General features: G+C 43.5%; 2 protein-coding genes and 1 long non-coding RNA gene across 3 annotated transcripts; 1 reads left to right on the forward strand and 2 right to left on the reverse strand.

Annotated features, from left to right (window-relative positions):
* Positions 1–2,966: 2,966 nt before the first annotated feature.
* LOC311227666 (homeobox protein Hox-A2a-like) lies at positions 2,967–5,758 on the reverse strand. The gene is made up of 2 exons (XM_084313398.1): positions 4,790–5,758; positions 2,967–4,122 (listed from the first exon to the last, which is right to left on the reverse strand). Exons 1-2 carry the CDS (start codon positions 5,154–5,156, stop codon positions 3,332–3,334), a joined length of 1,158 nt encoding a protein of 385 aa, XP_084169524.1. The 5' UTR covers positions 5,157–5,758; the 3' UTR covers positions 2,967–3,331.
* Positions 5,759–8,666: 2,908 nt separating this feature from the next.
* On the reverse strand, positions 8,667–16,128 carry hoxa3a (homeobox A3a). The gene is given in 4 exon segments (XM_084313397.1): positions 8,667–10,453; positions 10,455–11,047; positions 13,063–13,648; positions 15,678–16,128. Coding segments are annotated over 3 exon segments (1,254 nt in total). The 5' UTR covers positions 13,532–13,648; positions 15,678–16,128; the 3' UTR covers positions 8,667–10,261.
* Positions 16,129–16,244: 116 nt separating this feature from the next.
* LOC311227670 lies at positions 16,245–22,235 on the forward strand. The gene is made up of 2 exons (XR_014619610.1): positions 16,245–16,929; positions 21,099–22,235. It is a non-coding gene; the product is annotated as an uncharacterized lncRNA (long non-coding RNA).
* Positions 22,236–25,778: the final 3,543 nt, after the last annotated feature.

Genomic DNA, 25,778 nt, shown 5'->3' on the forward strand with positions numbered 1-25,778 from the left:
TATAGGATAGTTTAGTATACATAGTATGTATATTGTATAGGATATTGTATATAGTGTACATGACCCATTACCTTTTAATTTGTAAGCTTAGCATTGTATTGTATTTTATCTTAGTTTTTATCATGTCTATTTTTTATTATCTATTCTATTTTATTCTATTATTATATATATATATATATATATATTTTTTTTTGCACAATCGAAGGCGGGCATGGCCACCTTCATTTCACTATATGTCGCGATTAACCCTTTCACTTCCGCACTACCAAACAGTTAACCCTTTCACTGCGACAATACACCGAAGGTTAACCCTTTCACTGCCACACAACAGCAGGTTAACCCTTTCACTGCCACACTACAGAAGGTTAACCCTTTACTATCACACTACCGACGATAACCGATAGCAAAATAGAATGCCACCTATTTTAAGAATTCACATGTTTTCTTCTTGTGCCCTGCAGGACAGTTCGGGTAGTGTTTGTGAACAAGCACCACTCTCTCCTAAAGCTATAAGGATCTGAGAGAGAACCCTCCAACTATGGTGATGTCACCGGGATGTAAAATCTGGCGCTGCTCCTATAGACAATGAATGGGGCTCTGACTTCATGAGACCATCAAATGTTTGCGTAACATCATACACCTGCAAATGAGGTTTATATTCGGGTTCAGAAGTAACATGTACTTAATTTGGGTGTAAGAGCTCACACATAAACATGTTATGGCCTCATAGATTCATATGGAGCAGCCCCATATTTTACATCACTGTGACATCACTGATAGAGGAGAGTGGTGCGTGTTCACAGATACTGACTGAACTGTCCACAGGGAGAGCATCATGTGAATTCTTAAAATATTCGATTCCATCCTTACTTTAATAATGATTCATGAAAACAAATCGGAAAGATATAAAACACAGGGTGTTGGACGAGGGAGGGGATTTTAAACAGTATATATAAATCTGAATGCCACATCTTATGACTCAGAGGTGAAACCGATCCTCTTAGCATCTCAACCACATGCTCTGGGATATCTTTTCAACACATCCCGTCATGTGTTTAGTTAGAGACCACGCACCGGTGTTATTTCAACACCCGTTTTTCAAGAGTGTGCTGAAGAAAAGAAAGGGGAGGAAGAGGGGGGGGGGTGGATGTGCGCCCCTACTGGACGCATCTGTCCAGACACCGAAAGGCTTTGTGTTATATACGTTTCCTGCTGTAACCAAATCTCCGCGGTGCAGCACACCATTTTATATAGGCTACAGATTGTGATACACTCGTGGTGGATATGGAACAAACCAACAATACAAGGTGTGTGTCCAAACCACTGGCTATATAACCTATACTGCAGCGCAGTTAGCCTAGTTTTCAAGAACTTGGTGGAAAGAAAGATGATGCAAGATTCCCTCTCGCTCCTCCTCCCTCTCTCACAAGTAAAAAGCTGTGGGCCCATAATGTTCTCCCTCCTCCCCCTCGCCCCCCCCCCCTCCTTCCCACTCCAGCTCCAGAGTTGCGTGGGCGCGCAAGTGGATCTCTTTCCTTGGTAGAAACTTTGCCATGGGCCTGGGAGCCCCCCCCCCCCCTTTTGTGTGAACGCATGTGGCGAGAAAGGCGCGTTGTCACGGAATTATGTTGTTACTGGTCCCAGCCAGGTTGGGTTCTATGATACTGGAGTTCACAGGCTACACACACACACACACACACACACAAGTGACCCAGAAATGCGCCTCAGTCGATTACCTGCTTATGGCTTCTATATTATTCGATAAACCAAACACCAGGGCACTGCTAAACATTGCAAGGTTGTGAACTTCCCTTGCGATGAGTTTGTGCGTCGATCCATGCAGCTCGTCTATACCGAGCGGTGCATATTGAGCAGGACTGCTCTCACAATAGTGTAGGATACAGAGATAGTCTATTGAGTCAAATGCTCCATGCTGCATATATATAATGACAGATTCCTATATAAGTCAATCAAAGTATAATCGGCTACAGCAGGTATACACACCAAACTTACCCGTGAGTTGTATTGTATAATAATGACGTCCAATATATTTCACGCCATGCAAAACGCTAGTATTCTAATAATGTTATTAGCCTATTATACACAATTGACTATAAAGTCTCATTTGAAATCGAGTTCAACGTTGCATAACGATCTCCAGAAAGAGTAGTAAATGTATAAGTTTGATTAAGTATAATGCTATAGGCCCGAAGCAACCTGTTTTGAATTAGACCACTGCGAGGGAAGAATATTGCAGCTAGGCTAAAAGCCCAAAGAGGCTGGTGCAGCTCTCTCGCCGCGCCGTGTTTAAACAAGCTATAAAAAATGAATTATTACCAAACGCATGCAGAGACACAGCCTTTTGGCCCTCGAATCGGGAGTCCCATATGAACCTGTAAGTGGGGTTTTATTTGTGCACATGTACGTCACTATTGGTCTCTTTAATGCCCGTTTCATTCATGGCACGGGGTGATTTATGAGCTCGTGAAGGCAAACACCACGGGCTCGGGTTTGCCTGCATGCACATGCACACGGCGTTAAGACAATCTACAAAGGTTTGGAGTAAAAACGTAGAATAAAACTTTTAAACTACTTTGGTTTATGGATACACAAATAGTATGTGGATATCAAACACTGTCATAATTCAAATTGTTGAATAAAGCTATAAGAAAAATATGTAGGCTCCAAGATAATCCTGACATTGTGTAAGAATGTACTACAAATTCTATAATAAACTTGGCATTCAAATGGCAGTGTGTTTTTGAGACCCAGTTTGCAATTATATATTCAAAATCGATATTCATTGCCAACCTGTTGTAAAAAAAATTAAATAAAAAAATACATAACATTTCTTCCTATATGACCTATTTGTTTTTATTTAGCCTATGTGTAACGTGATTCGTTCAAGTGGAATATAAAATATGTTAAAACGACAAGAAAAATGACTCGGAACACCAGAGAAAGATTGTAGCAAGTTAATTGTATTCTAACAAAAATATTCATGACATTGGAAGCTATACAAAAATAAAAAAAATAAGCAGGGTCCATAGGCCTAATATTGTATTATTATTCACATACACTCATAACCTGCATTTCAAGAAGTAAATTAGTTATGGTAATTACAAGCCACGTCTGAGTGGATTTTAATGATTTGATTCAGCCTTACCTTCAATTAATCAGTCAAATATCAACAGAATAAATGTGCCGAATATACAAATAACCACAAAATTAACCCCAGAGTTAACAACCAGTTGTTGCCTGCACTTTCAACATCCCAGGATTTGAAAAAACCAAACCAAAAAAAAACGTCGTTTCTTTTGATTGATTTCAATTAATAGTTCAGATGCTGTAAGTCGATTGTAGTTAGGGACTCCGAGAAAAAATAGAAGCTATCCGTCGATATGTCCACGGGACTGTCCAGGGACTCTGACAAGCTAGGCGAAGCCGCGTCGGAGAGGTGCAGGCAGGAATCCGACGAGAACCCTTGGAAATCGTGTATAGAAACGTCCAGAGTCGTGTGACTGTCACCATTGTCCCGACCAGATGCAGACCCGGGGCCTATTGTTGACATGATGCAGCTCGGAACAGTGGGTGACGGGTTGGGAAAATGTTTTAAATTTTTGTCATTGCTGCTCAGCAGCGGCGAAACGGTAAAACTCATCGTCTCATTGTTGTGGGGCCCCGCATTCTGAAGCTGTTGCGTGGAGCCGAGCGAGTTCTGCTGAAAGGAGCACGTCTCCCTCTCCAGCAGGGCCCCGCTCTGCTGCACCGTGTTCACGTTAAAGCCCTCTCCTTCCTCCTCCTCCTCTTCCTCCTCCTCCCCATCACTGTGGATGCCGTCGTCGGCCGCGCCGCCCGGCCCTTTCCCCTCGCTGTTGTGGTTCTCTTTGCACTGGGTCTGACGCTTGTGCTTCATCCGCCGGTTCTGGAACCACACTTTGACCTGCCTCTCGGTGAGGTCGAGCAGGGCGGCTATCTCCACCCGCCGCGGCCGACACAGATACTTGTTGAAGTGGAATTCCTTCTCCAGCTCCAGCAGTTGTGTGTTGGTGTACGCGGTCCTCAGTCGACGGGAACCCCCTCCTCCTCCCCCACCGCCGTTCTCGAGAATCTCAGGCGAGCCTGGAGAAAAAGCACCACATAATGGTTTAGGATGAAACCCCCCCAAAAAAGATCACAAACAAACATAACAGATCAGCCATGAATCCAAAGGCTATCTCAACCCACAAGAGAATATAGCTCACAGTATAGCATAGGCACTGCAGCAAAATGGCCGCTCAAGCTATATACGCCTAATAGTACACGGCTTTTTAACCAAAACATATCCCTCCATACTTACTCCTGAAATCACTTATTTACACACAAAAACAACACCATATGAACGGAATTCAGGCCCAAACAGAGAGCTATAATGGCAGTAAGGTCCAGAGTATATGTGGGAGCCTAATGAATGCGCCAGCTGCCCTGCTCTGCAACGGCACTCCATCACTCTTCATTACTGTCAGATCAAAACTCTGGCACGGCCAGGCGAGGAAGGCCGGCGTGGAAATCAAATAAATCATTTTACATTACCAAAACTTTACCCAAAGTTTTTTCTCTATGTGTATAAACGTTGGAAGCCAATGCTTATACATTTACTATATGATAAAGCACACTATATACATGGAGGGCCCCCCCCCATGCGGTAGACATTTTAGTAACACCTAATTTATAAACACTATACGCCTGGTTAGCCTCTATTGCTCGGAATTATATATCATGTATATTTGTCCCTCTGAAAACGACCCACCTTTCGGGGAAAAGCAGACGGTTCCGTTGGATATGGTTGCGGTGGAGGTTGGCAGGTGGTTCCTCTTCGAGGCTTTCTTCTCCCGCATCCACGGGTACTCCGGGGGCAGGGAGGCTGCTGTGGGCAGCGAGCTGCATCCATCGGGGCTGTGTCTGGGCCGGCTGTGCCTCGGATGGCTGCCCGGGTGGAGGCTGGGAATGGTCTGCTCGAAAGGAGGAGGAATCAGTGTCGAGCGTGAAAGCAGTGTCGAGCTCTTGATTGATGAACTTTGAAATGAATCACCGACAGGGGGGAAAGATGTCAGGCACTCAGCGAGCGACGGCTGACTATTGATAAAACCGCTCTCTCGCTCGAATTCGTAATTCATCTCCGCTGCTCCCTGTGAGAGAGCCGGGGGAAAGTTTTGCACGCGTATTTTTATAAATGTTGCGGCTCAGTGAAAAAATCATTTGAAAAAAAATTCTCCTGGTGTTTTTTTTGTTGTTTTTTGGTCTATGTCACTGATTACGGCCGTGTGGGGACCGAGCTGCTATTAAACTATTGAATTCATGGAGAGACAAGGTTGAAATTGGACCGAATTGTCTGTCACATGATTAACTCTGCCCAATAACAATTTGGGGTTTAATCAAAAGAAGCCACTGTCTGCGTGATTGATCCAAAAACTCTGGAGGAAGAACGCCGTGCGGCCACAGTGGGGAAGAAGACTGTTTTTATTTACATCTTTGTCCGTTCAGTTTATCCCGCTCTCGTCTCCCCCAGTCCACTTCACTAACCTACAAAATGTGTTTTTTAGAATGGCCGACGCTCAGGATGACAGGGAAGTAGCCAGCCTACGGTGCGCGGGCTCGTGCACTCCTCTTTCTCGTATTGTTTGAGAATGTCAGTGGAGAACGCCCCCCACCACACACACATCACGCCAGTAGCTCCATGCTATGCCCGCGGTCATCAGTAAAGTTAGCTATTCATACAGGCTAGAGTCAGATTCAGGGTTAGGGGGGCGGGAGACACACACACCCCAAATCTGATATTTAGAGTTCTTGACAGCAACACCCCCCCCCCCCCTCAACAATCCAATGTGTTATGAAATAACGTAGCCAATGGGCTACTCAGTGTGTCTGTGTGGTGCGTAATGGTTGAAGCCAGCACATGATACTCAAAAAATGTAACACAGGCTGTTAAAACGCACTTAGACACATTCTTGGAAGCAATATAATCACTGCATCTGCTGGTTGTAGAATCCTACAGAGCGTGGGCCTGTTTAGTATACTATTTACACTATTGCGCACGAGTGTGATATGAGACGTTTTGACCATTACCCATAACTAACATTTACAAAGAGCATATACCGTGGAGACAGACACAGCCGCACGTGGGCATGCTAATCAAAAGTATAGCCCCTGTATCATCTCAGCATATGAAACAATACAAACATCAGACTGTGTCCCTATATGGCTTTCATGCCAATCTCATCATGTTTAGCTTGCATGTGCATTTACGTTTTTATAAAAGGTCGATTTTTAAAGCAGGGACACACATGCACACACACACAGACACACACCACCTTCCCATTTTATCAAATAGGTCTGTAATGGCCAAAATATTCGATTTCCAAAGATTGCCATGAATACTGCAACAATGGCATTTGTTCGATGTGTTCTATTGTATACAGGCCACACCGCGGGGGTTAAACCAGACATTTGGCGGTGGAAGTATTAAAAACTACGATTTACAGTATGGATATATCTGCAAACAGCATATGTCATTAGAATTGGCGATCTCCAATGAATCCATCGGCGAGATTATTATATACAGATGAAAATAGGCATATTGACTGCCTGCAGGGTCTTCCTCGCAGTGTTTGGGTTTTATAGCCTTCCAGAATAATCAGCGCAAAAGCCACATTCTGGATGTTTTTCGTCAAGCAGTTGAGTGCATGGTGTGTTTCCCCGAACCAAAAAAAAACTGGAATAGTGAGTGAGGCGAGGAGAGGAAGAGAGAAGTGGTAGGCCTCGCTCAGTTTATTGCTTATACACCAAACAAAGACTCCTGGAAAGCCTGCGCGCGATCAATCTTACTCGCCAAAAGGTCTGACAGCTCGGTGCCCTCAGAACACATTTAAGGCTTCTAACTCTCCGCCGGATCAAATGCAGCCAGGAAGCAGCCAGAAACACTGGCCACTCAGATTAGAACCCGTTTCTGTTCGCAGTCATAGCAGTGGGCTTGTCGCTGGAGGGATATGTTTTAAAAGACAAATAAGAAATCAAACAAAAACGGTTCCACTATTGCCGAGGAGACGCTATACGTGAACGGTGAGTAAGGCAAGGCGACCTTTCCCACTGGGTGGTGTGTGTGGGGAGGGGGTGTTATTGGTCTCTGCATTAGACTGTTTACAAAACGAAATGGTTTTTCCTATTAGTAAACATTCAGCTTTTTTGGGAGCCGAGAAGACGGTGTGGTTTGGGACAAGACTGCTAAGGGAAGAGATGGATGGCTTTTTCGGAATTATGCACAAGGCTTTGTGTGAAGGAAAGGAGTGGGTGGCTGCATTCTCTGAAGCCCAGTCTGTCCTACACACCTCTCTGTGCAGGGGATTGATTTAGGAACCACTTTCCCACGGAAGGAAACACAATGAAGGAAATACATAATCTTCTATTTCAGCCAAAACCTTATTTATACATCACCTGTGTGTGTATGTGTGTGTGTGTGTGTGTGTGTGTGTGTGTGTGTGTGTGTGTGTGTGTGTGTGTGTGTGTGTGTGTGTGTGTGTGTGTGTGTGTGTGTGTGTGTGTGTGTGTGTGTGTGTGTGTACCACATATGGGTCAAATCAGTGTCTCCCCCTGTCTCTCTCTGTGTGTGTGTGTGTGTGTGTGTGTGTGTGTGTGTGTGTGTGTGTGTGTGTGTGTGTGTGTGTGTGTGTGTGTGTGTGTGTGTGTGTGTGTGTGTGTGTGTGTGTGTGTGTGTGTGTGTGTGTGTGTGTGTGTGTGTGTGTGTGTGTGTGTTGGGTCCAGGGTTGTTCTGGAGCCCTTACCGCTGACACATCATGGCTCAATTGTTCTCGGTTCTCCTACTAACCATATGTTGGGGGCTAGTAATGTTCCTGACCTGTGATATCAATCATATTTGTGTGAAAAGAAATATACTTGTGAGCTAAATTTGTTTTGATCAAATACAATTGTGCAATAACGATGGGTTAAAGTAAAGCACAAAGGGTTTTATTCATTCGATGACTCAAGATTTTTTTTTGAACGTATAGCCTACAACCTCATAAGGCTGGCTATTGCAATAATTGTCTAGTATGTCATTGTACTGTCCGATAATCTAACCATCTATTTTCAATAGTCATGGTCAATACGATATACGGTTGGACTATTATGCTTAGTCTCTTTAGGACTATTTGCTTGAGGTTTAGCGTTTGGTAAAACATAATTTTTTTTAAACGAATCTAGAAATGGTGGTCTATTTTCTATACCCAAATACAGGACAACAAAATACAATATTAAATCTCTTTAAAAATATATATATATATTATTATTAGTGATTTCAAATCATTTCAAGCAACCGTCTTGGTTAACCAAAGCATAAACAAAACAACATTTTGATTCCCTTTCATATTCTCAGTTCTGAGGATGTTATGATAATGTTTTATTCGGTTACTTCTCTGTAATATGATTCGTTTAAGTGTTATTTGCTCACCCAAAGCATACGGGCATCTGTAAAAATAGTAGAATAATTAATCAAATAAGCCACGTTATACAACTCCGGTGTTATAGCATGCCCTGCATTATTTTCCAAACGTGCACGGAGAACACATTTGAGTGACTGGATATATCAGGGAATTATTTTTCCAACGATTTCTCATTTGGCTTGTTGTCTTCTTGCAGATACTCCAGGAGGCCCGCGTGACATTTTTATTATTATGGATGTGCCCACGCGCAGATGAGAGGGCGGGAAGGAAGCCACCCGCGAGCCTTTCTCTCTCTCTCTCTCTTGAACGGCGAGCAGACAATAGTGGCTTTTATTTAATATTCGACGGTATCTTTTATCGGGTTCCATGTGGTGTTTATGACCATTAATTAGGGGGATTATTGATATCACCGTTGTTTTCTCTGTGCATGGGCATAACATCTATCTTAATGTTGTCATTACGTTACATGGTTTAATAGTAGTATTAATATTCATATAATTATTAATCATAACAATTATTATTATTATTATTGTGTAGTTATATATCCATTAACTTAAAGTAATGTATATTATTTGTTAAACAGATAGTTTGTGTGTAGTTTCGTTTGATATAGTTGTGGAGGTTTGTTATTACATGATGTGGCCATGGCAGTTCTATTGGAGATGCTGTAATTTTTGTCTGTGTAATGCCCCTGTGATGCTGCAAATTAAAACTGAATGATGTGCTCTAATTATATTTCAATTCGTTTATTTATTCATCGAAATGGAGCAGCAATGGAATGTCTGACATTGAGAGAGAGGGAAAAAAAGATGAAATATTTGTTTTACCTCAATAAAAATAAAACTGCTAAACGTGTGTCCTTCTTTCAAACCTTATTGCATGATTGATTGATTTACATTCGTTATGAGAGAAGAAGAAAAGAAAAACACTTCCTCGAAGAAGAAGAAGAAGAAGAAGAAGAAGAAGAAGAAGAAGAAGAAGAAGAAGAAGAATAAGAAGAAGAACAAGAAGAAAAAGAAGAAGAAGAAGGAGATAAATGAAACCATAGCAACATATATAGTGTCCCTCTCTGGAGCCTCTGGGACTACAGGTAAGGGGCTGGACTTGGCCTAGGCGCCTAGTTCCACCAACCTTCTCCCCCCACACATACGCGCACACACGCGGGGGATGTCATCATGTCAAATAATACTAAAGAATCCTATCTTTACTCGGAGCGAAATAAATAACATAAAAAAGTCCAACAGAACAACACAAGCGATGGAGGTCGCGTGTAAAGCTCAAGACCTTCCTTCCGAGAAAAAAAATACGTATTTCCTCTTAAATCCCAGCTCGAGGGTCTTGGGGATCCTTTTCACAAGTGCAACAAAATGCAAAAAAAACAAAACACACAATTCTTCAAATGAGGATAAATAAAAAATAAAAAAAGACGAACAAATTCACATTGAAAACAATACCATAGCATTTTTGTTCATAATACCCTGTTTGATTTAGAAACAACAGAAGAAGAAGGAAAAAAAAGATTAAATATGTCTATATAATGTGTCCCCCGCGCTTACCGTCCTATAGCCCAAGATACATGTCTTTGTGGGACGATGATACAAGCAAATAGAGAGAAAATTCAAGCAAGAGTGATTATTTTCCTACGCTATACGTCACACATCAAAACTATAGAAATCATAAACAAAAGCAGAGAAGGTGGGAAGCCATAAGGAAGCGCAGAAACAAAGCGGTAATGGGGTCTGGAAGTATAAACACAATGGGGCGGAGTGATCCGGGGTGCAACACCGCTACAGATGCGTCAATTTGGGCGCTTCCTGAATTCTTCCCTGAGAGTAATGCGGCGTAAGGTCTGTGTAAGTCGGGTTCGGATCACACACCCCGTGGTGGTGACTGTTGCCCATTGTGATTGCTCCATTGTAGTCCATGTTTGTGGACGGCGGGTGCGGGAGATGGGTCAGACCGAAAACCGAGGCCCCCAGAGTTGGGCATAGAATCGATGTAGCCTCCGCCAACGTAAACGGGGCTGCCCTGCATGTGAGTCCCATAGTTGTTGCCATTGCCTTGGAGAGGGTGCGCGTCATACTCGGGCGTGGCCGAGTCGGTCCCGGGATAGCGCTTCTGGGAGGGCGGGCAGCTGTTCAAAGGAGGCGGATATGACGTGGGCATACCGTATGCGTTTTGATGGGTTTTACTGTAAGACGTCGGCGACTGGGACTCATACGGTACACTGTTTACAAGAGAATGCATAGAGTTCAGGTAACTTCCACCTCCGCCTCCACCGGAGCCTGGGCCCACCGGGCTCCGCGGGGACTGCCCCCCGCCGGGGGAAGGCATCATTCCGACACCTTTCTGGTCCTTCTTGTACTTCATGCGGCGGTTCTGGAACCAGATTTTGATCTGCCTCTCGGTGAGGTTGAGCAGGTTGGCCATCTCCACCCGCCGGGGCCGGCAGAGGTAACGGTTGAAGTGGAACTCCTTCTCGAGCTCCACGAGCTGCGCGCTGGTGTAGGCTGTCCGCGCCCTCTTCGACGCGGCTGACCCCGGGGGACTCTTGTCTCCGGGACAACTCTCAACTGCCAGGGAGAAAAGGGAGAGGGGGTCAATCAGTATCTCCCAGTCCCATCCCAGATAGAGAGAGAGAGAGAGAGAGAGAGAGAGAGAGAGAGAGAGAGAGAGAGAGAGAGAGAGAGAGAGAGAGAGAGAGAGAGAGAGAGAGAGAGAGAGAGAGAGAGAGAGAGAGAGAGAGAGAGAGAGAGAGAGAGAGAGATAGAGAGAGAGAGAGAGAGAGAGAAAGCAAGAAGACACTAGAGTGACAACACACACGCAGCTGATAACACATGCCCCCATCACAGTGAGAGAGGAACCCAATTAAATATTGGCTACCCTGTTCGACTGATCAAATAAAGGCTAGCCATGACTCTCAACGACTCTCCTTTCTCCCAGAGTGCGCATAATGTGTATGCGCACGTGTGTGTATGTGTGTCTTTGGGGGGGGGGGGGGGGGTTAGCAGCTCAAGATTGATAAATATGCTTCGCACTGGGGTTATCAAAGGGGTGCTATAAGACTATTAGCAATCAATGTATATAGAGATATGCTAAACCCTAAAGAAAAAACGCGACGAGAGTTGTAGCGGGTCATTAACGATAAGGCACCCTCTGCAACCTCACGTTTCCCCGCGGAAGCATTTTTTTGACCCTCATCTCTCCCCGTAGTCACACGGTAGCACATGCGTAATGCAAAAAGCACAGCAGGCATGTATCGCTCGAGTCGCGTGAAGCTATATGGCTCGCCTCGCCCTCTGATGAGTCTCTCACCTTCCAACACAGGGCTCGAGCTGCAGGGCTGCCGAGCAGCAAGGTGTTGGTCTACTTACCGTCTCTGGCAGGCTGCCAACACCTAATACATTTTACTACCGGTCGCGCGAGCCCAGGGCCAGAGGAATGAGAGGAATGCAGCATGACATCACATAACGCAACCCATTAGCTCGGTTCAGAGATGGGGAGAGAAGCTCGCGCGGGGAATCGCAGTGTAATTCCATAAGGGCAATTAGTGATGCTTATACTATTATTAAAACGATTATTAATGTTTTTTTTCTTTTTTTTGTTTTTTTTTTTTTTTACATGGTGTGCCAGTAAATGGTGTTTTCACAAAAGGATTTGTGGCTGGATTTATTTGGGAGACCAGCGTAGAAGCAACTCTGTGCTTTTAAAAAATTTGCAAATGTGTTGCACGAGATGATCGTTATCTTATCAGTCAACGAGACGTGCGCAGACATGCACGGTGTAAATACGTCAAGACGCGAAAATGCGATGACGCAAAAAGCATTAAAAATGATAATAAATTTAATAAAAAAAAAAGCCAATATCTCGGTCTCCCATAAATTCCAAAGGCTTCCAGAAACACCATGATCATTAGGAATAATGGAATTCAATTGGCCCATGCGGAGAGACGCAGAACGATGCCCCACTGCTTTCCATTTTCAACTGTCTGAGTGAAATGAGTTCGAAAATAAACTCAACTATTAGCGCTTATACATCGAGGCGAACACAACAACAGCGACAACAAAAGAAAACGATAAGGCCATGGGAATGTTAGCGTCTCTGAACTTTGGGTTAGTACTTCAGTAAACAACTAACCAACCCCCTCCCCGCACACTCAGGTTTTCCTCTAATCAAAACATAAGAGGACAAACCGAAACAACTGTTTTGGCGTGTTTGTTTGTTGACTCGCAGGGGACGTTGTGTGATCAGAGGGGATACGTGTTTACTGTGGCAGCGGGTCAGCTGTAGGGCATATTGGGGACAGCAAATGGTGCCTTCGCTTTAGGGATAACACAAGAATATAATTCAATATGACTGCATATTGGATGTAAATCAAAAGGCACGTCAATGTAAATTGATTTGTGGGCAATAATGGGCCGTGTGTGTGTGTGTGTGTGTGTGTGTGTGTGTGTGTGTGTGTGTGTGTGTGTGTGTGTGTGTGTGTGTGTGTGTGTGTGTGTGTGTGTGTGTGTGTGTGTGTGTGTGTGTGTGTGTGTGCGTGTTTGTGCGTCTGTGCGTCTTCATCGGCAGTGTATAGGCCAAGTACCTGAGCTGGAGCTACTGGAGGGTTTCTTGTTGATGTTCTGACGTGACTCCTTCATCCAGGGGAAGATATGCTTGCGTGCTGTCGGGGTCGGGGAGCCGTTCTTGGCACTGGGCTGGCTGGACCCGTTGCTCGTGTTTTGGGTGAGAGCACCGGGGGACTGTGGAGCAGTAGGGGGTGGGCCTGACAACACCGACACCTGCGGTGGTTGATTGCTTTCGGGATGAACCGTAGGCTGCGCCGCCTGAATGGCCGCGCTCCTGTCGCAGCTCTCCGCCATCTCCCCCGGCTTCTGCAGGGCCACGGAGCCGTCGGGAGACTGCAGGGAGCAGGCGGGTCGATGGTACTCACTTTCCACATGAGAGGCGCGGGGATATTGGACCTGATTGGCATCATAACTGAAGCCATTTGCGCTTTGATACGGGTAGCCACTGTAAATTGCGGGGCTGTCGTAGTAGGTTGCCTTTTGCATCTCGCCGTTTCCCAATATTTATTTCAGAAACTGACAGGGTCTTGACACCCTTGTAGAATAACATTGGCACCCCTTGGTCACGTGACGCCTCTCCGCCAATGGCCTCCTCGGGTGAACCTAGGGTTACAAGAAGCACTGTGAGGAGAAGAAATGGTGGCGATCCATCTTACTTTTCAATACAGGCCTGACATGGCAGACTATGGAGGCAAGATAGGGCTAACACTTCTGTAGACTATTACCGTTTACCTTATGGCTTACACAGGGCACAAAGGCGCATGCACTAACCTTGTATTTCCATCTGTGCCAAGAAACATCAAAACAAAAACGTCTAACATTGATATTGCGAAATCAATACTGGAGCCAAACAAGAAATGACAAAGAATTTTCAAATCTAATACCAAGCCAGCAAACTGCAAGAGCTCTATAATTAATAGGCTAACAATAGAGCAAATATAGACTGTGCTATATGTCAAATGCTATTTCTATTCTATTGGGCCGTGTGGGTCTGAATATGCACGTTTATTGTCTATTCAGCTGGCTAGGTAATAGTTGAAGTTCCGTGTTGTTGCACGGGGTCTATTTTTGTCCCCATTATTAGTCAAAAGGATTCCTTCATCATTAGCAGGATAGAGTTCAGTGCGGTGTGCAAGCCCAGCCACCTGGCGCAAAGCATAAACAACCGCATTCTCTTCCCCCCTTTTTCTTTTTTTTCTCTCTTCGCAAGATGAATGGAAGGGCCACAAGGAAACCTGAAAAACCGGGCGGGCATTCGCGCATCTCCATGACCACAGCGTGAACTTTTCCCTAGCAGGCCCATAATAATGGTTGCTGTCGGTGCTGTCGGTGCGGCGGCCGTCCCGGTGATATATGGGGGTCAGTGGGCCGGGATGGCACGCTCGAGAACAGCGGACCGGTGAGCAGCCAGGCTCGGTCTTCAAGTGGACGGAAAGCCATATAGCCTGCAACTTAAAGCACCACTAATTGTCCCTGATGTTGTAACATAGGGATCATAATATGCTGATATTTTACTTGGGGAAAACTCAATAATAGTTGGCCTATATAAACCTCCAGTTCGTTTTGGGGAAATCGTTGTGAAAATAAAGTTCCAATGAAAACATGTGTTTTTATTCTGAGTGTATAGGGAATACATCTTGAAGGAAATATTTTGTAACCATAGCCTGAGTCAATTAACAAGAGACATAATACGTATTGGGTTAAAGAACAACTATATTATTATAATACAAATGTAATTAAATGAATTAATAAATAAACTAATAATACAAATTAATGTGGTAAATACGTATATCCAAAAGTTAGTTTATTACACAGATCAAGGTTTAAATTGTTGTCCAAAGTCTATGAACAGATTACAACAGAATCGTAATTGGAAACATGCAGTTGTGTCCCTATGTTTTCATTCAAAATCAGCAACGAACATTGCATAATAGCCTTCTATGTACATTAGATGTGTGGTTGCCTATAGTCAAGCACTTAATCGTTGAATAAAAATACATATTGACAAAAAATAAATTCTAAATGAAACTTAAACCCGGCTCTACTAACGCATATGCAATAACCATAATAATAACATGCAATCGCCACATAATAACAATTACTATGCATTAGCTTTAAGTTGTATCTTTATTTAAAATGCGTGCTATTTAGATCCACTTCGGAGTAGTCTGGAACAAACTGGGATGTAAGCATAAGAAGTCAGATGGAAACCGAAAGGGAATATGCTGGACAACTCCCTCTCTGTGCAGCAGCGCATAACAACACGCGAAATCTGTTCAAAATCAGACCCACTCATGTTGCCCTCAACATGAGACAAAAAAACCGCAGGGTGAAAGACGATCTCATCACTACATCTGCTATTCGGAGAAACGGGGTATATCTGGCGGAGATATCAGCGAGCTTTCTAGTGCATTTCCAATAGGAACGGTACAGGGCGAGTATAATAAATGGCATAAGAGGGAGACGAGACAAGCTGGAGCTCCGCGCGAGAGAGAGAGGAATCTGGCTGCCTGACTGTGTTGTGTGTGAACTCTTCCTGAACCGAGATGTAAGTCATACGGTGATAAATCACCCCGCGACACACAAACTCCGCCATTTACAACCGAGGGGAGCCTATTTCTGGCCTGCTTACCTTCTCCTCTGACGACGAATGCAGAGCACGATGCAATATTTTCTCATTCAGCGACGAAATCGATCAAAGCGGTAATCCAGAGAAAAGTTTAAACGGGGGGAGCGATCTGGGCGAAGCGGCAGACTGCGCCTATAGCCATTCACCAGGCATCAGCAGCACCACACACAACAACACACAAAAAGGAAGAGCCGAGTGGCTCTGTGTGTGCAGGAGAATCGAAATCCCCCTTTTTTTTCTCCTTCTCCTTTTTTCCTATTCGACGTGGATGGGTAAACCGAGATTACGAAAGCAGACGTGCAGCACCCAGGTCACTTCAAGATAAACGCTATCTGCCCTCGCGGTTGAACTTATCACATGCTATAGAGCAAATGCCCAGGCTTTCATACACCAATATTAAACCTATAGCCAAAAGCCATGTTGGACTATGTGCTCCTACACAAGTACTACCATGCAGACACCAGTGAACTCCCCCGAAACATAGCGTCACCATAGAAAAATTATGCAAATGAATAGCGCCTTGGAAAGCCAGCTCAGATCAAGGCTGCCTCTCCACCCCCCACCGAATGAGGTAGGCTAGTGTGTGTGAAGGGGAACAAATATTACAAATAGCACGGACGCCCGTCCCAAGTGTGTTTTTAAAAGCATTTATTGTTATTTACTCCACATTCCGAATCGAAGTATGGCTGAATGGAGTGGTGGAGTGAGGACTCACATAGGGGCAAACAACGGCGCAATGGGATATAAAGGGGCTTCTATCCACGGCTTAATCATTAACCGACATTTTTCTTCTTGCACGTGAGGAATTAATCACAAATGAGAGCAATTCGTTTTCAATCCGAGGCCAAATACCCCCACTGATTTCAAGAGACGTGGTTTTGGGGACAGCCTTTAAAAGGAAGACATTATTGAATGGCTAAGGACGTTTTTTTTTTTAATATATTTATTAGCTTAAAAAAGGGAGCCATGCAGAGGATCAAAGCCTTGTTCGATGTAGGCCAAGGGAAATACCCCCATCGGGAGCCGTGTGAGAAAAATGGAAAGAAGTTTCATCACCAAAAAGGCGAGTGGAGGACATGTAGCGAGGAACAGCGGAGAGGGGAGCGGGGAGGGAATCCCTCTGCATGTTTAATGGTGTGTTTTGCGGCCAAAAGAGGAAGATGTATGTCCTCTCGCATCTCCAGGCAGTAAACACGTCCAGTGTATAGCTTCTCTGCCCGTTTTGAGGGACGCAGAGCCAACGACACAATAAAAGGTAGAACACACGAACCGCGTGGGAGGGTGAGTGGGACACAAAATTCACGAGTGAGGATTTCTTTTCTTCTTCTTTTTTTGCCAACGTAGCTTTTTGTTTACTAGAAGAGACACGTTGGATAATTATTTACTCCTTTGTGCTTGGCTATATGCTGAATCATGGTTTTCTTTAATTTGGCACTAACCGCGCAGGGTTAAATGTCACTGAGATTTTGGGCGCACGTGCATGGGCCGTGGTATGTAAGGCCTCCGAAACAATGAAACCAAACTCTTTATTAAAGCTGTGGAAAATAAAAATCCGATTAAAAAATGTCAGCGCAGTGGATGGTGTGGGACAGGCAGCTGGTTTACAGAGAAAGTGGTTTTTGAAGGGAGTAAGGCACCGGTCCAAGAGGTGCGATTCCCCTCGTCACTTCTGCAGTGACAAATTACACTACAAAGACAAGTGGAACAGAAGGAATTATTACTTTCGGGCTCTTCATAACGGCTACTACACGGAAACGCACAGGCCATACAGATAGAGAGTGTAGATCCCTGTGAGTGCTTTTAGTGGGCGTGCGTGCTACTTATTAGAAATTGAATAAGGATATGACCGTCAAGCATTTCATAACATAAATCAATAAAGATATATGGACCTACCGGGGGCAGAACGGGGTCTCCCAACGACCGTGTGATAGCCTGGATTTACTTGGCTGGAATTCTGCAAGGAAGAATATCGGTTGAGTTGTGTTAATTTTCCTGGGAAATAATTCCAACGTTTTTTTATGTGCATTTTTCTATTAGGAGAAGGATTCTGAACAGCATTTAAAGCTAAAACAGTGCGCCTTGGCGGCAATCAATCACTACTCTACACAGGCAATTAGGCTGAATTAAGCGAATACTATTTGTAAAATGACGTGCATGTAAAACTAAGGGCAAATTACAACTCAAATTCCCAAATACCCCAATTCACTTAAATTCGATAGTATAATGCTGTCTTCAAGATATAGTTATTTTTGTCAAAATGTTGGCTGAATAATCTAGAATAATAATATAGAATGAAAGATAAACATTTTATAGGCAAAAACATAAACAAATGTATTTCACAATGACAAAAACAGACCTATATCCAAACACCAATTAAATCAGGCCTAATGAATAGGCCGCTTTGTGTACATTTTCTCTTCTCAATAAAAAAAATAATAAAAGAAAATCTGAACCGATTATGATGGGACACAACAATAATACAAAGGGAATATATGCAAAAAAAACATGATTGCTGATTCTCTGTTTGTTCCATGTGTATTTTCTTCAACACTGGAATTGGATCGAATAGTCATTAGCTCTCGCACAGCGGCTGCCCCAAGTCCCCGCGCCCATAAATCACACGCGAGCGCCGTGACCTCAGCGCGGCCGCGCGGTCCTCGATGGCACTCCGTCTTCCATTATATCCTCGTTTCCCCGACGGAGCGACACAACCCCACAGCTTTTCCTTACTTTTTATGTATCTCAACTTGATTTATCCTTTACACACAAACCCCATGTTATGCCACAAAACTGATGCATTTTATAGGAAACGCATTATACATCTCGAAGCGGGATGTCTTGGCTTGTTTTCACCCCATCCGTTTGTTTTTGTTGTTGTTGTTGTTGTTGTTGTTGTTGTTGTGGTTGTTATTACCGGCAGATATTTAATTGGCCGCGTTTATTTACAAACAGTTATGTAGGCCAACTTATTGTCTTATTGTCTCCATGCCATGCCCACCTGCAAATGACGAGATGAAGAATAGGCCCATATCAATCTGTGCTTTGCTGTCATTACAATTTACTAATGAAATGAATTATGGGTTTATTCTAATGTGGACTAGCCTACTGGAAGTGTATACATAAAGCAATTACATGTGTAAATCTTGAGGGATCTCTCCACGAAATCCCTAAATGTGCACCAGATAAAGGGTAGTAAATTCTGGAGGCCTATTTATGTTTCCCTTGATTAATTTTAAGAGCCATTGGTGGTGCTGGAAATCGACGATATCTCCAGATAGGTGAATATTGATAGCCTCCTATCCCAGCTCTATTTTCCAGCCGGGCAAAAGCATGGACTCTCTTTTTTTTTTTTTACTGACCTCTGCCTCGCGCGGCAATAACTCACGACAGTAATGAACAATCGGCGGAAATACCTCAAAATAAAATCCATCCTCCCAAAGCACGGGCTCTGACTCTGTCCGCATGGAAAAACATATCCGTCCGTGCCAGCAGTATAATACCATCCACAAAAACTGGACCTCTCTCTCTCTCTCTCTCTCTCTCTCTCTCTCTCTCTCTCTCTCTCTCTCCCTCTCTCTCTCTTTCTCTCTCTCTCTCTGTCTGTCTTTCTCTCTCTCTTTCCCCGCTAAAAACTACAAAGCCCGGACTCCATAGCTCGCGGAAAGTGGGGGTAACGCGCATATAATCAGCATCATATGGCTAGACCGGGGCTCCGGTGTTCTTCCCCCGTGCCATAGCACCGCGCGTTGTATTATGCGCCTCGCTCACGTGACGCAACGTCAACTTAAATCCCTTTTATTTGAGCCCGTGAATCATTAATGGAGGCAGTCATTGCCCCTGAGGAGAAACGGAGCGGTTTTGAGGGAGAAAAAAGAGGGGTACATGACACTGCAATGTGTCTGGCAGAGGGAACTGGTCTCTCACAGAGCGGGCAGCTTTTCCCCACGTCGCCCTATTCAGAGGGAAGGCTCTTCTGACAGTTTTAAAGTGACATATATTTGCTGCCTATTAGCGCTAAGTGAGCTTCAGCGCTAATCCCACTGTATGCCATGCCTCGAGTGCAGCTATACAGCTCTAGCCACGCTAAGAGCGGGATGTTTGGCACTCCACTGTGACTGTTTAGTGTGGACGGAGAGAGTTTTTATATTTATTTTTTTTTACTCGAAGGTGCCCCCTTTTATGGGTGGCGAGGTGATTACACAGCACCCAAGCCACCATCTCCTCCTCTGTTCTAGATATATTTATATACAGCCAAGGTGTGCTATAGCGAACTCAGTGTCGCCCCCAGTCTCAGAGTTGGGCTGATAGTGTGCTGTAGGGCCATTCAAGTCAGCCTCGCACACTCACTCCATCACCATGTAGCCTGCATGCTGGCGGCTAAACCGAAATCAAACGTCTCATAATTACCTGTCCTATAGCTAGGCAAGGTGTGCGTCCTGGTTGTCCTGGGGGGGGGGGGTATGTCAGTCAGCAGTATGCGGAAAGTAGAGACGAGAGTGTGAAAGAGTGGGTTCTCGACCCCACTGGTCCGAACATGGACCCCCTGTTCAACCTGCCTGCGCTTACGCGTTTCCTATGACCAGTTGAGTGATGCTGGAAATTACAGGTTTGCGCTATGGGAGAACTTGGAACTGTAGTTTGGGGAGGGGAAAGGGCCAGGTTGTAAACGGGTGCAATAAGTCATAACTCAGGGGTAATATTTGATCACCAAAAGCAAGTACACGTATACATTTAAACTGCAAAACTAAAACTAATTATAATGTAGTATTATGCTTATAATTGTGGTGTTAGGATATGTATAGGGCTGCTCGCCAGCCTGGTATATTGCCAGAACCCTTTAGACGGAAGAACCTCTCCTCTCCCGGCACCGTTTGGCGCTTGTTTTCCGTCAACACTAAAGCGGCGGGCGTGGAAAAGCCCCACCACAACTATTAATCACCCTGGGCGGACATGGACCGCATCCCACTCCCATGCCCCTTTGTCTGGCCAAACTACAACTTGAGTGGTAAACTTTTAAAGCCACGAGCATGAGGACTAAACCGTCTCGTTATCAATTCACCTTCAACTGAATGCGTCCAACACCGAGGACAAGAGGACAATGGTTCATTTAGTGATGAGTTCATATATTACTTTTACGCACGCTTTAAAAATGTCTAATTAGTGAAGGAATTTGATTTCTTGATTTCACAGTGTTTGTGTTTTGTTAGTTAGAATGTCCATATACGAATTTGATTTCTTGATTTCACAGTGTTTGTGTTTTGTTAGTTAGAATGTCCATATACGAATTTGATTTCTTGATTTCACAGTGTTTGTGTTTTGTTAGTTAGAATGTCCATATACGTGCTGTATTCCTGATTTTTATATGTATTAGCCTAATTGTTCTGCTCAGTTTTTGTGTGTGCTCTTGTCATTTGCATATAATAGGCAACCGGGCTCATACGGGTTTATGCAACCAGGCAACGAGAAGGAGCTCGTGACTGAAAGCTGGTCGTGGATGGAAAACAGCCCCACACTCCCACGCTGCCTTTCGCCACAGCACCTGAACTCTCCCCTGACCCGGGCCGAGGAGAGGAGAGTGGAGTGTGAAGTTATTTTGGGTCCAAATCAAGAAGAGGCTGGCAACCACGAGGCTCCAAAATCGTGTTGTAAATTGTGGGCACATTTTTCTCACACCTTTTCAACGGGTGGTAGATGTTATATGTCTCTAATGTTTTAGCGGTTGCGTATATGGAGAACAGTGCTCCTTATCGCTGACAACGAAGAGGAGCTGGAGGCGCAGACCTCTCGTCACCGCGCTCCGCCGTTTGGATGTTGGCCAGACGGCGGTACTATCTCCTCTCAATGTTGACATTCGGAGCTCTTAACTGCCAGGCTTGGGTTACCGATACACTCAGCCGAAGATAACTCTTTCTCTAGGGTTTACATCGGCCAACATCAAGGCTAATGCGAAATTCAACGCCTTAAGCTGACTTGGCGCCTATCACCATGCAGGACTGCAGCGCGCAGCCATGGAAAGCCTCAATCGGCGGGTTGAACGGTTATTCCCATAATGTGGCTGCAATAAAGGACTGCAGTTGATTTTTCACTTGAACGTTCTTGATTATCTGTGGTATAAAATATTTAAATCCATATCCACTCTCAGGTATCATTGCAAGTTTTAATAATCTTAAATGGTTCTCCATGAATTAAAGTTTTGAGGTAAGTGCACAGGGGCTTAATAACAAGTAACATTTTAAGCAATAGTAACTAGTAGTATTATTGTTAGTATTATTATTATTACTATTATTATGACTAGTAGTAGTATTCTCATTATTAATATTAATAATAATAATAATCATTTAAATAAAAACCAACAAAGTGATCATTCTCTCAGTTATCCACAGGAGTTGGTTAATGTTTAACTAACTTCTACTTTGTCTATTTTTGTCCTGTGACCGCATTGTTCTGCCTTGTCACCAACTCATTTAAACACAATAAGCGTCTGAATATTCGTCGCTGTTGAGGCAGTTCTGATTTGTTTTCCTTCGTTTTTATGATTAATAAAAGTTAATTTACACATTGCGAAGACTCAGATACGTTATTATACTGTATATTATTGTTTTTTATTTGCAATGTGACCAATGATCAATTTCTTAACCACTCTGAAGTCAAGGGGTCGTTTAAAGGTGAGCATACCCCTGCCCCATGTCGGGCCAATTATGTGTATCATCATTTTTATCATGTTGTTTAAGACATATAGTATTTCCTGTATTTTACACACAGCAAAGTGATAGCTATAGGGTCACAAGTTTAGCCCCAAACACTTTTCAATTTCCTGTTTCAGCCGAGAAAGGCTTATCAGTTCATCTTTACCATTTTGAAACTTGTATTTTCTCATTAATCAAGTCTCATGCATGCATGTCTTTTACACAAATGTGCTACTTTAATTTACTCTCCGTATCCACAGTATTCTAAGTATATTGTGGACAATTTTGCACAAAGATGGCTTTGAAAACTTTATGGAAAAGTACAGATGCTATTAGCCAGACAAAACTTGTTTTGCATGTCTTGCCTGTTGATGCATCTATATGAAATATCCAGCGGGGTCTGACATTAAAAAAATATATATTCAAAACGTGGTTCACAAATATTTATTTACATTAACAACAACACATTTTCTATCAAACATGTCCCATATACAACGCTATTATTTGATATTGCTAACGACCACATGCCGGGATCTGCGCGTGCCTCAGAGAAGGAGCAACGAAGTTGCCAGCAGCTAGTTTTACACCATTTATCATATATGCACAGTTGATAGGAGCAAGACGCACCACATGACTTAGGTAAAGGCTATTCGATACTAATTCAAAATCCCCACTAAAGACCCAAATCTACTCACAACAAGTCATGACGGTCGATGTCCACCAGGGAATGGACGCACGCGGGAGACAAGAGAACTTTGTCAAAGGAAGACGAGATGTGACTCGCGCCTCGCCGAAGATCAACCTCAAATGAAAATACGACAGATTTTCATATCTATTTCTGACCCGAGGCCATCCATTATTCAATAAGTCACGTGGAAAGACGGGGAAATTAAAATTTCAGTACATTTGGGAGTGACCTCTATTTCGTGTTTCGAATGAGTTGAAATCAGTAATTTAACTAGTTCGACATCTTGAGAGGCTGCGTAAAAGCGCGTGCCAATCAGCCCAAACGCCATCTTCTGAATAACTTCCATGCCTGCGCTAAGTGGCGCACACACTCTTTCTGTCACACGCACGCACGCAAGCACACACACACACACACGCACGCACGCACGCACACACACACACACACACACACACACACACACACACACACACACACACACACACACACACACACACACACACACACACACACACCGAAGGGCTCCGCAGAACACGGCGTTTGTAAATTAAAATAAAAAAGTCGAAAGATATATATATATAAGTTAAAGTTTACTGTGTTTGATTGGTCCGGCTATATGCCTTATTAACTGATAAATATACCCCCACGAAGGATTATAATTTGGATATGAATCATCACTAAAGGTGAAGAGCTATAGGCTATAACTCCTAGAAGTTACTGCTGCTTGCCTGGTTCTTGTGTTTTACCGATAATTGATGCCACGTTTATACTGAAGTCTAACATCTTCAACAACTAATACAATTGGCTGAAAATGCTCTTATTGTGCTCTCGTCATGAAGATACTATTTGTTTAACCGGCGAAACCACAGCAGTCCTGCCTGATGTAAACCAGATTGGAATGAAATGTAATAGAAGCACGGCGTGATTCTACTCATGCCTATTGCACTGCATGGCCTGACGGGCGTATGTTCTGAGACGAATAGCAGAAAAGACTATGGTTTGAGTGAATTATGGGCTCGGTTGCACACCTATACACACCGTTTTTGTTCCCGTATTGTCTCTGTGCAAATATAAAACGAGAAGCAAAAAGCCACGGAGGTCTTAACGCTGATGTATGGTCTGGACAATGTGTGCGTGGTAAGGTCAGGGGTCACGCGGAGTGCTCGGCGTCGGTGATTGGCCAGAGTTGGCGTGTCCTCTGGTTGAACCCTCTATTGTTTGGATGTAGCAGGTAGTGACCAACCCGCACACATACTACTGCACTGCGGTTAGGAGAGATGTCCTTAGAATTGCAAGTGAAAATGGTAACCGAAAAAATGTATACCACATAATAATGAGTTCATATGAGTTATAATAACAAAGTTTCTCTCCTTATCGACGTCACTGGAAGTAGACCAACAATAAAGGCCAGAAGTAGCATGATATGGGCCACTATCTCTACTAGCCGCACTGCATGTCAGTTTTGTAAAGGAGACATATAGCATTCAAAATTAGACGTATAGAATATAAATGCAGAATTCAGTTAAGCCTATATGGTTGCATACTTTACGCACAACGTTTCACAAGGGACCATTAAATACATTTGCTGACACAAAGTTCCCACTGATTCAGTTCCACATATATTGCCTTTTATCGATACATTTTGGGTTGTGTCTGTTGTTATAACTTGTCTGGACCGTCTCCGATTATAAGAAAACGAAAGGAGATAAAAGACCATGGTATGCTATACTGTATCTCTCATCTGAATACCACTGGTTGCGTGATATTTACATTAAACTATATACACGCGCTGGGTTGAAATAAGGTATATGCTTCCACCATTAATTTGGATATGTGGTGTATATCATCCTGTCCTTTTACGCACGTCATTTTAAAGCAATTAATAATTTATTCGAATGTTTTATAACACGTTCTGACTAATGCTACACTGGGAAATAATTTAACCGATGCGAGGGGGGAGGGGGGTAAATATAGCTATAGACTATCGTTGCTATCTTAAAATCACGAATTACAAAATTCCTGAACTCAAAGTCAATACTTTATGTCAAAAAGCCATAATATCCAAAGCCATGTGTCATATTGAAGCACGTATTTATTTCACAAGTACAGCTTGGGTCTACGCTAGCCTACATCACAATGTCCATTATTTAGACAACACATACACATATTCACAGTTTAGAACACACCACAACATAGGACGCACTATCACAAATTAATCTAAAGCCACAACACGAACAAAAAGATTTATATTCTGACGAAATGCTTTCCTTGTTGTGCCTTCGCTATGCTTTGACTATATACACTTGATGTGAAATTCACCTGGACACAACATTCAACAGTAAACTGACCCACACATGCACACGCACGCTCGCACATACACACCCACACACACACACACACACACACACACACACACACACACACACACACACACACACACACACACACACCACATACACACTCGCTCGCTCACAAACTACATTGTATATGACGCCTTAAACCCAAAACAGCCTACAGGTTCCAAATGGGCATCTACAGTTTCCCTAAAATATCTTTCAAGTATATTAGAACTTTTCCATGAGCATTAAAAAAGAAAACATTTATAGAGAACATAGAAAAATTACTTCCCGCTTACTCACTCGCCTCCTTTACCTTTTTTTTTTTTTTTTTTTTTTACTGCAATGTAACATCACGACCCCAGTCCTATATTTGAATGTGCGTTATCCTTCACTC

This window comes from Notolepis coatsorum (assembly GCF_963971535.1).
Source record: "Notolepis coatsorum genome assembly, chromosome: 4".
NCBI classification, from domain to species: domain Eukaryota; kingdom Metazoa; phylum Chordata; class Actinopteri; order Aulopiformes; family Paralepididae; genus Notolepis; species Notolepis coatsorum.

Bases quoted from the DNA above. Each gene is read 5' to 3' on its own strand.
- LOC311227666 (XM_084313398.1), bottom strand. From the start codon at position 5,156: ATGAATTACGAATTCGAGCGAGAGAGCGGTTTTATCAATAGTCAGCCG. The intron at 4,123-4,789 runs GTGGGTCGTTTT...CTTTTTCTCCAG, and splicing joins CGTCTGCTTTTCCCCGAAAG to GCTCGCCTGAGATTCTCGAG.